Here is an 11749-nt window from a genome sequence, read left to right as displayed (position 1 = left end):
ATTGCATCTGGCTTAGAATGCAACCAGATAAGTAGAAGTTTATGAACGAGGAGGAATACAAACCCCTGGGTAAAAATTAAATGATTGAATTGACCGTGTTCACCATATTACTTATGGGGTATACTAATCTGCGAGTTTTCTGGCTGAGGCTTAAACACCGCGATGCTGCAGCTGATCATTATGTTGGCTCTAAAGATATTTCTAGTGCGGTATTGCATAGACAATGGCCACAGAAAGAAAAAATATCGTCTAATAGTAACGTGACCTTAAACATACGAACAAGCAAAATAGGATTCCTCTCCCAAATATATACGAGATTTCAAACATTAAATATATGGTCACAAAGATACCGTATTCTACAAACCTCGAACTCTGAAAAGGAACAAAGTTTCGTAGTTTGCGATTCCTCACAAGAAATTATGTTACTTCTTTCTCAACGAATCCTATGGAGGAAAAAAAAATCTAAAACAAATTACTATAGATTTGAAAAAGTGTAAGTAGTGCAATTTTCAATTCTTGAATTTCTTCTGAGAAATTAATACGCAAATTTTATTCAAGTTCAGAAGCTTAGTTAATATTATCTATAGTGTGTTTCAGGATCTTTGGTGGATTCCCGGTCTGAATTGAAGGAGTCACTCAAAAGTGAATTTATAATGTATAAAACGGGTTCCCCCAATCTCCGTTCTATTGCCACTCCGGAAAAATAAAATCGGTAAACAAATTGGAAAAAAAGGGTCAAAGTGTCTCAGTAAAAATTGGTTGGGAATCACTGGTGTAAAGAAAAAAAATACACTAGGACTGATTATCTGCCTTGATTGCCTAGTTTTTGAGTCCTCTGAGGTACTTCTCATAAATTAATTTAAAGAGCTATATGCTGTAAAATTTCATGCTAAAATACCTGTTTACATGCGTTAAGTGATTATAAGTAGTTAACTGAATTTTTTAAGTTGGCAAGTACTTTAAAATGTATGCAGATGATGAGAGCTGTTTACACAGGTTTAGTTGGTAAGTGATTAAGTAGAATAGTCTTATTTATTTTTTGGATTAAGTAGGTATACTGTTAGCTGGGGTGGTCTCGTGTTATCCAACGAGCATTTACTAAATCACTTAAACGTGTGGACACTTTTTTGAGCACTTAACAACTTAAAATTTAGTTAACTACTAAATCACTCAACACATGCAAATGGGCCTATATGACAAGCGTCGCAACAAACATGTTTTCAGAGTGGAGACCCAGTGCGAAAATAATTTTTGGGGCGTGTTAGACCAGTGGTTCTCAATTTTTTCGGAACTGTGGCTTGGTGAATCAAATTTCTATGAGTCTGGCCCGGTCTGGAATAGTTTACTCGTTCATAAAGATAATTGATAAACAACCAATTACCTTTTAATTGCATACCAATTATTTGATTAATTAAAAGGAACGGCTTCGATATAAGGGACAGGTTGATTTTCGGCTACCTTTTTTTTCGGCGCCAAACATGTCCAACAACCCCATCAAAAGTTGCTAAGGCCGTTAGACACATTACGGCTGCCGAAAAAAAAATCACCAGCATAGAAAACAATATGAAAAATATCATGAAACACAAGAGAAATGAAAACATAAATAAGATCTGGATTACAAATATGATTTCTGGGTTAATAAATATGATATGAGGCTGTGGGACGCTATTGACGCTCAAGCAAGCATAAACATGCTAAAACCAACAACTGTAATTATAATAAAAATAATTATAAATTAAAACCCAGACTCTTTCTGGGAATCCAGGTTCTTATAAATAAACAACGGTCCTGCATGTTGTCTAAATAAATATATTCTATGTATTATTAATTAAAACCCGGACTCTCTTTCCGGGAATCCAGGTTCTTTTAAATGAAATAAGAAAAATAAATAAAAAGGATACAGGGGCATCCTGTATGTAGAAAAGAATAAATATTGGAAAATATTGAAGGTACAACCTGAGAGATATCCAATAATTAATTAATCCGACCCACACATTACATTGTATATACGGAAGAGAAAATGAACTAATCTCCAACGATTTTTCAAATCATTCAAAACGCTGTGGCTATAAGGTGACGTTATTTGGAAGGAAAAAGAGAGCAAATGCAAAGGGAGAAGACACGTTTGAAAATGGCAGTTAGAAGTTCCAAAAGACGTGCTAGAAACAATAGAAAACCACCAACGCCATCTCGCTGTATTTTAAACAGAAAGAACATTCTAGAACAATGGCGACACTGCAGTGCGCCGGCGCTGGCGACTTATCGTTAGAAAAAAGTCATCAAGTTGGCGTGCGTGTCCCTATACCAAAGCTGTTCCTTATTAAATTCTTTTAATGAATTGATCATATCCATTATTATCTTAATGTTAGGACTAACATAACATTTTTTTCCTTTTTGATACTGTAAGCTTTATCATATAAACTTCAGCAACTGCAGCATGCATTCTCGTTGCATAGGAACCTGGGTACTGAGGCTGTTTGAGAGCCCCAATAAATTTCATGAGGGGGCTGCCTTCCCAATAATTAATGAATATACAATGTGCCACTTCCTCTCCTGCATAAGGGTTTGAACCCATATATAAGGGACAAATTGCAACTTTCAGCCCCTCAATGTTTTCTTAATTTCGGCACCTCAGCCTCATTAGAAAATTTAATTTATCACAAATCAATTGAAACATTTTAATCTAATTTTATAGAATAATTTTGCATAGTTTGCAAAAATATGAAGTTTTCATTCACTGTGGGTAATTAAATTTATTTGTGCTGACATTGACACAACACTTGGGCGCCATACTCTTTAGACCCCTTCAAAAAGTCGCCAACTATGGCAACTCGGAAACTTTTGTTTATTTTTGCTGTGCTTGCCTGCTTCAAGTGACAATAAGAATCAGTTTGTCACATAGTCAACTAGAGAGTGATAGTTTTTCTCCATTCGCGAGTTCTCGTGCACCATGAAATCTTGCAAGTAATTCTTCTGGGTTAATGAGAAAAGTAATTCCAAAATTTCCACTATTGCAAGTGTGGGACCGCACCTATTGCTTACCTTTATCTGCAGCTCCATACCGAATGCTGCAGTGTATTAAAGAATTCCATTGTGTTGTGAATGTTAGACCAGTGTTTCTCAAGATAGGCAGTAATGCCTTTTACAAGGGAAGTTGATGGAACAGATCAAAGGAATGGTAGAATCTTATGGTAGGTGATAGTAATTTATTTTTTCTGAGAAAGAAGCTGATTGGAAAAATAAGGTTAGAAAATTTTTGACTCGACAAACATAAGCTTGTTGTTTGTGAACATCATGGCGCCCCGTGAAGCATTTGAGACATTGGAAGTACTTTTGAAATGTTGTAAACTGTAGGCTATTTCACATAGCTATTATCTTTCTACTATACACCAACTTGTATCGTCATCGATACAAGTTACCTATCGAGTTAGGTAGGAAATCTCTAAGGTCAGGATTACACTATAAAAGTTTAATTAAAAATATTTTACGAAACTTGAAAAAACAACCAATAAGCCTATTGCTTATCTATTTGCCTATTTGCTTGAATCTAACTGGCACACGTATTAGCTGCATTTTGCAAGTTTTGTGAAAGATCTTTTATTAAACTTTTACAGTGTAATCCCAGCCTAAAGGAAGTCATGTTATACTTCTGTCCTTGTCTTGTGAGCACAGAGGGACTTCCAGCAAGGCCCTATTGAGAAAGGTCTCAGTGGTCATCTAAGGTTGTATGGAGAAAGAACTTGCAGACTTGACAGTAGTCTTCATGGTAGATGACAAGTGTCTTACCACTGTGCTACACATGTCCCAGTATTTCACATACTGTCGCTTTATACAATATTCATTTGATTATTTTATTACACTAGTAATTAAAAATAATCTTTGTGTCAACATGATTTCTACCATTTATGACTTTATTTATTCAATTCAGCACCAAAATTCTGTGAGATGTGGAATATCTAAAGTTTGTTATCTTAGGTAGGTCTGATCTGCATTAGCTCAAATAGTCAGGGTCCTACTGTAATAAGATTTATCCTGGGCCGGAATTATGTCAGCCTTAACCCATGTGAGGGGGCATGGACCTGAGCCCCCAAACATTTTTCACCATCTCCAGAGTAACGTATAGAACTATTTGGTTTGAGGCCCCCTTCAATATTTCCAATAACTTTACTCCTATGGTGAGCAGGCCAGGGTTTAAGCTAGATAAAAAAATTCCTTTAGCAAAAAAGCAAAAATGGGGGGTACAAGCTTTAGCAAAATGCTACAATGCTAATGATTGATAGTTGGATGTCTACTCGTTTCGTACCTTCTGTACGCATTTTTGCGAAAGTGACTATTACCTCTTTCGCATTCTAAGATTTTCTTTCGCATTTTGCGAAAAATGCGACCGTAGTTTAAACCCTGGAGCAGGCCCTTTTATGTTCTGTATATTCTTAAAATCTTGTTACATCAGTACTTTTTAAATTTTTTGTGTGGAACAAAATCTCTCTTGGTTTTTTTATTTATATATATGTATTTTTTGAAGATTGTTAAGATATAAAAAAATGAATTTTAGTTTATATATTTTCTCATAATTTAAGTTCTGTTATTTGTCAAGTTTTAGTTTATTATTTGGTAAAACTCCTTGATAAATTACAAGTATTAAGAATTTTAATCTTGCAGGCATTTGTTTGTCAGAATTTTAATAAATTGAAATTGATTGAATTATTTGGATTATTCTCTTCTCTCTATAGCCTATATGATGGATGATGTTAGTATTTCCAATAATTTTTTTAGGTTTACCCTTCAGAATTTTGCAAATTGCTGGTCAAAAAAGACATTCTTGTGAAATAAAGATCAAGAAGAGATAATAAACTGTTACACAAAGCTCCTTGTGGTTGAATTAGTCATGTCAATCGATGAATCTGCTGGGGTAGATAGGGAGCTAGAACAAATGTTGACTGTGGAGAATGTAAAACGCCAGTTCCATGAACAGGTAACAGATAAAAAATGATCTTCAATTGTTTTTAGAACACTTACAGATCGATATTTTTTATTTTTTCAGCAACATTATTGTAATTTAGCCACATGATAGACTTTGTCTCACTTGATGATAATTACAGTATTTCTTGGCATAAGTGCACAGTAAAAATGAAAGCATTGGAATAAGAAAAAAATTGTTCAAGTGTAAGTGCTGCACAAGACTAAAATTAAACTTAAATGTAATTATTGTTTTGTTATATTCCCCAAACAAATAATTATTAGAAAATGCAGTTATAATTTGCTTAAATAATGTTTTCAACCTTCACGAGAGAGTAGAAAGGTATGTGGGACAATGGGAGAGGACTGGGACAGTTGCTTTTACACATTAATAAATTACTTTAATTTACTCCTGTATCTTCCAATGTATGAAGCTTTCAAAACGTAACATTTATTGTTAACAAACTTTGGACAAAGATTTACCTTGATATAAATTTAAAAAAAAATCATTTTCAGTATTCAAAAGCAAATAAATAGAAGTAAAAAAAAAGAAGTTATAAATACATTTAATTTTTGAAATTTTTTAATTTTAGAACTTTTTGAATGTGAATTAAATGGGTAATAGTTGGAAGAGAACATTTCTAAATATAAATTGAGTCATTGACATTCTCAGCATAAAAACTTTGTGGTTTATGTTTCAGACTTTTTTATTTATGAATCCAAACTAGAGGGAGGAATGGGACATCGTCAGTTTAATTAGCTTATTAGTTTGAAAATATTTAATAATGTGACCATTAAATATTTTTCTTATATTTCAAGTCATTCAACTTTTGTGCAGATACTTTCATTTTCATTTTAGTGAATCTGTAATAATTTTTATACAAATATAAAGCCACAATAGGCAAAATGCCCAACGAGGTGCCCATAACAAATATGGATGTTACATTTTTTAAAATGCAGCAACCCATTGAAAAATACAATTACAATAACCAAAAACAATATGACAACCATATTTTTATGGGCATCTTTTTATCAGCCGCTTCGTTGGGCATTTTGTCTGTTGTGGCGTTGTATTTGTAATATATATATAGATGATAAAATATAAATAAAAACATTTTTGATGCTTGAACAGATATTTTTTTTTTTCTTAAAATTTCCCATATTAGTGTCATTATTTGTAATGAGTGGGACAAATTTTTTGCAAATTTAAATTTCTCATAAAAAGATTACTTATTTTGAAGTGTCATATTTTTTCTTATTTCAAAAGTGATAAGGTTCTTGATTTATCAATTACAACTTTTTATATTTCACAGAAAAAAAATTTAAAATATTTAGACATTTTTATAGCAATCACATATTATTAAACACTTGCTGTTTTATGTGGACACTATACATGGATTTTTTTTGTGTGAGTGTATGCTTCACAACTATATATACCGTCAAACTTGGTTAATTCGAAGTCAAAAATTTCTGGGACAAAGTTTATTAATTATTATTTATGTAATTAATCTATCCTGGATCTGTAAAATGACTTCAAATTGCAACATTATAATTGTAATCCCCAAAGCAGAATATTTTGCATTGTTCTGCAGTGAGCCCTCAGCTAAGTGGAAATGTTCTGTGGAAAAAATCCCCATAATAGTGGTCTTCTACACTTTTCTTAAAATTCTTCCATATTGTTCTGCAGTAGCACTGATTGTTCTACAACATACATCAGATTTCAGCATATTCTGCTTTAGGGATTGTAATAATTGATCTTAGCTGCTACATCATTTCACGATTTTGGAATCGGTATCACTGTAGAATTTCTTGACTCTGTTCGAAGCCTGATTTATGGAAACAGTTTATGATCATCCGTCATGAAACTATTTCCCAAATTTTTCTTATCATTCTAATGCTATCAAGAAAATATACTTTCATTAAAGTATTACACAATTTTTATTTTCTGATACTTTCCACACTTAATCAGGGCAGAACAAATCGCAAAAAATCTAGGTGTCAAAGAAATGTTTTACTTGAAGAAAAAGGTCCAAAATAATGCTACTTTTGACTTTTTCAGAGCATGGTGACCCTCTTTCATATTGGCAGATATGCTGCAATAAATTCGAAACATTTTGGGATACTCTCAGCCTTCAATTTAGCAACTACACAAAACAAATTTTTGGTGGCGATAAATATTTTTAGTCTATGGCAAGCTGGCACTTGTCCAGCCCTGACGCTAAAAATTTAATGATGGTAAACAATTCATATTTTGAATTGTACTCATTCTCAACGTACTCCAGCTGAATACTGTTAAAATGGGCATTAACATATCAAAGAAAGAATAGAGAAAAACAGAATTTTCAAACTTTTATTTGTCTTTAAAGATTTGTTTTCTACCAACTTGGTTGAAAAAGTAGTCTTTCTTTTTTCTTGTATAATTTCTTCAAACTGAATTTGTTCATAAAAAAATCATGATTTCCTTCCCCTAACTTCGAATTATCCAATGATTCAAAAAAAAGTTCCAAATTGAACAAGAAATTTTATCATTAAAGTAAATAGAAAACTCAATGGGAGTTTGTAAGAGTTAGAATTTTATCCAAAATCCGAACTAACCAAGTTCTACTGTGTGTATATATATATATATATATATGTGTGTGTATATATATATATATATATATATATGTGTGTGTGTATATATATATGTGTGTTTTATTTTAGGTTCATAGAATCAATGACACTTGTTGGGATAAATGTGTGGATAAACCAGGAAAAACACTGGATGGACGAACTCAAACTTGCATTGTGAACTGCGTTGAACGTTTTATTGATACTTCATTATTTTTAACCAACCGTTTTGCCCATCTTTTACAGCAAAGAAATAACACAATATGAAATCTGTACTTATCAAATTAAAACAATAAATAATTTTAGTGATTATAGCAATGGTTTTATTGTATTTTGTTGTAGAAAAAATAATAGGATAGGCCTACACAGGGCGATTCAGGAAGAATCATACAATTTCAAAATTATTCACTTCGTTTAAATTAAAAACACAGAATGATAAATAATACATAAATATAAAGGGGAAATTTCTAAGTTTGTTTTACAACTGCTTAATATAACTTTCTTTAGTCACATACTACTAGGGGTGCGGTAGCCCAGGTCGATAAGATACTCGCCTAAAGTACCAAAGGATGTTTAGAGGTGTCGCGAGTTCGATACCCGGTTCGTCCTTGTCAGAAAACTTTCCTGACAGGGTTACAACAGAAACAGTGACATGACTACAGAAAAAATTGCTACCGCAGGGAGACTCCCATCGAGGGGTTAGCACACCAACCTCTCGATGAGTATAATAAAAACAAGCTTGCCGTTCGGAATCGGCAGTAAATGGTAGGTCCCGGGGTCTAATTAGCCCTAGTGTGCAGAAAATGATGGTGGTGTGAAAAAATTGATCAAATGATGATCATTTTTGATCACCTCATTTCATTTTCTAATTTCAAAAAGTTCTGGAATTTATTTTATTATGGAAGAATGAATATAGATAGACCCTTCTTATATGTTTGGTGTTTCCTTCGAAGTAACTACCCTGTGCAATTATGCACTTCTGCTATTGTTCATACAAAGATGCAAATGCAGATTGCAAGCCTTTTTTGTCACATCCTCTAGTACCTCTTTTTTTCTGGTTCAATTTAAATATGGTTCAGCTGCATTAAGTTGACAATAATATAGCAATTTTTATTTATATTATATGTTTGGCAATAAGTTGCCAAAGGTAACAGCCGGAAACACTTTACTGGAAGAAATCACCTACTCATATCGCTCGTGTGTTCTGACAATGTTCAACACTGCAGTGAGACTATCATGACACCAGGAGGGACCTTTGAGTCTGTACATTATCATGTTGAAGCACCCACAACTTGGCTTTCCAAAGATCTGGCATAGGTGCCACTGCTTCCGATTTTTCAGCCTTATTAAAATCTTCCGGTTCGAAATCAGATTCTTCTGATTTTTCATATCTTCATAGAAAAATAAAGTCCTCATTGTGCTTTGTTTGAATATAAAATCGCTAAATACTATTATAAAAATACTCTTTCACACTGACCCTGGTTTCTCAGTAAAAATATGGGGAATGAGGATTTCGAGTATGAAAAATTGGTAATTGTTGCCAAATATGATGCCAAAAGCATGATAATTGGTAATGATGCAAAGTGATCAATTATTGCTTAAAAAATCAGGACAGAGCAAAAAATTTGTCTCAGAAAAACTGAATTTATATATGGTCACCCGTTCAGATTTAAGAAAAAGTCCCAGTGTTTTTTCCCTTTTATTTGTGATGTGTTTTCTTTGATGCGGAATGTGCCATCACGTCATAAACTACAGATTTTTTAAGTCTGAATTTTGGCACCTATGATCTGGTCACTTGCATCTCACCAAACCATGCAGATGTTTATGGAGTCACAGGTCCCTACTGGTGTCAGATTACCTGTCAAAACATTGCATTCAATTACTTCCACAACCAGCTTATTCCCCTGATCTTGTCCCTTGTGATTTCTTTTATACCTTATTTAGGAACTTGAAAAATCACAAAAAATCTTAGGAACCAGAATTTTTTTTAAGAGCCGTATATATATATTTTTTCTTACGAAAAAAAAATCCCAAAAACTTTCTTTTAACTTTTGCGAGACATAGCACTCCTATGTTGATAGATAGGCTGATACAAATTCTAAAACTTATGTGCTATCTGGGGTTTAATAATTTAGTAACCACATATAGCAGGACTTGAAAAATCTTAGTCACCAGGTCCCTATGGCGACTAGGAAATCGGTATTGATGCTTAAAATCTTCTATATGTGACTACTAAATTGAAGTGTAAAGATGATGCAAAAAATTGTTTGATTCCATAATGATATGGAATATTATTATGGAAGATAATTGTGGTCTTCCAACAAGGCAAGGTGATATTAAGTCTCAGAATTATTAGTCATCTGGATTATTAAGATGGTTTCTCTTGGGGGGAAAAATTGCGCTTGGCTCCAAAGAATTTGGAATTTCCCAAGATGTTGCGGTGCCATAGATGGGAAACATATAACCATAAAGCGGCCTCCACGTTCTGGTTCCAAGTATTTTAACTATAAAAAAAACATATAGTATAATATTATTTGCAATGGTGGATGCAGACTATTGTTTTATGTATGTAGATATTGGGGGGAATGGACGGGCCAGTGACAGCGCTATATTCAGGGATTCGACTCTGAATATAGCAATGGGGAACAATTCCTTGGGGATGCCTCAAAACTCTGTCATCATTGGGGATGATGCCTTCCCATTGAGACCAAACCTCATGAAACCATACAGCAAGACCGGACTGAGCATTGCTGAAAAAATCTTCAACTATCGCTTGTCCCGCGCAAGAAGAGTAGTTGAGAATGCCTTTGGTATTCTGGTGTGGCGTTTCAGGGTTTTTTCCCGACCCATCGAGCTGAAGCCAGACACCACTGACAAGGTAATCTGGGCTGCTTGTAGTTTGCACAACTGGCTACGGAAAACCAGTCCCAGTGTATACCTGCCACTACATGCGATTGATAAAGAAGATTTCAATACTGGTGACATTATACCAGGGGAATGGAGAAGTTGCATCAATAATTTGCCATCTGTCCGTAGTCTCGGCAGCAATAACTACAAACGTGCTGCCGAGGATATAAGAAAGGCCCTCACTCAACACTTCATGGATGAAAATCCATTGCCATGGCAGTGGCAGAAAGTTGCAAATAATATTTAAAAATTCTGCCAAACTATGGGCGGTATTCCCCGACATGGTTTAAACCTGTAGCATTATGGGGCCCCCCGAGCTAAGTTTCGCCATAGCTCAGTGGAATTAGAGCTACTCAGGGTGACCATATGTCCTGTATTTTCTGGGATAGTCCTGGCTTTTTTTGGTCATTCCAACTTTTTTTGATATAATGTCTCGGTGGTTTTCCCAATTTTTTAGTCAGAGTTTTCTTGAATTTGTTATTTTCATCAAAAATGTTGATACAGGTAATTTTCAAACTCAATAACTATGAGTTGACATTTTCAGGTGTATATATTCATATTTTCTCTGAATATTCCATTTATTGGCAACACTTTAACGGCCGTATTCACCAACACAGTTTCAACTGCAATCGCAGGTTAAACGATCAGCGATCGACACGGATTGGTTAAAATCCTTAATTTAACCAATCCGTTTCGATCTTCAATCCTTCCACCTGCGATTTCAGTTGAAACTGTGTTGGTGAATACGGCCGTTAGTGTCATACTAATTCACCAGAGTTTTAATATTTGGGGACAGCGTATTTGTTTGGATTCATTTATTTGGAAATTGGTCAAAAACCTGAATAAAACATTGATTAACATTTTTTTCTTTGTTGCATTGTACTTTGATAAAAAATAAGTTGAAGCATTTTGAAACATCAAGTGAGGCAGTATTGCTCAATATACATGAACCATACAAAGTAGTATGCTTTTTGAGATTTTCTTTTGTCACAAGCCTGCTCCTTTTCACATGTAACAGGCAGCTGTGAACTAGTTGATTCATTTGACAGATTTAATTCAACATTTTATGCATTGAAAGTAACATTGAGTTTTTAAAAATGTGAACATCGAGTGGGAATTTCTTTGAAAATCCCTTATATATATTTTGGAGAGTAAGCACATTAGGAGCACTAGTAAATATGTAAACAAATATGGAAATGTTCTATAAAAAAGTAACAGTAACAGTATAGTAACAGTAGGGTGACCATACGTCCCGTATTTCCCGGGACAGTCCCGGTAT

The 11749-nt window shown here is 33.9% G+C and overlaps 1 protein-coding gene across 3 annotated transcripts; it reads left to right on the top strand.

Annotated features, from left to right (window-relative positions):
• Positions 1-411: 411 nt before the first annotated feature.
• Positions 412-7877, top strand: Tim8 (translocase of inner membrane 8). Of its 3 annotated transcripts, none has more exons than XM_089233729.1 (3): positions 412-493; positions 4774-4972; positions 7657-7877. In XM_089233729.1, exons 2-3 carry the CDS (start codon positions 4886-4888, stop codon positions 7828-7830), a joined length of 261 nt encoding a protein of 86 aa, XP_089089855.1. In that variant the 5' UTR covers positions 412-493; positions 4774-4885; the 3' UTR covers positions 7831-7877. The 3 variants fall into 3 exon arrangements, with proteins under 3 accessions (XP_089089855.1, XP_089089857.1, XP_089089856.1); XM_089233731.1 differs by having other exon boundaries at positions 425-493; positions 4787-4972; XM_089233730.1 differs by having other exon boundaries at positions 426-493; positions 4731-4972.
• Positions 7878-11749: the final 3872 nt, after the last annotated feature.

This window comes from Pholcus phalangioides, unplaced genomic scaffold (assembly GCF_987345545.1).
Source record: "Pholcus phalangioides strain wild (caught in Gottingen) unplaced genomic scaffold, Ppha-v1.0 ptg000007l_1, whole genome shotgun sequence".
In the NCBI taxonomy this organism is placed as follows: Eukaryota; Metazoa; Arthropoda; class Arachnida; order Araneae; family Pholcidae; genus Pholcus; species Pholcus phalangioides.
Note: the sequence above shows the minus strand (reverse complement) of the source record. Positions and strands in the feature narration are given on the sequence as shown.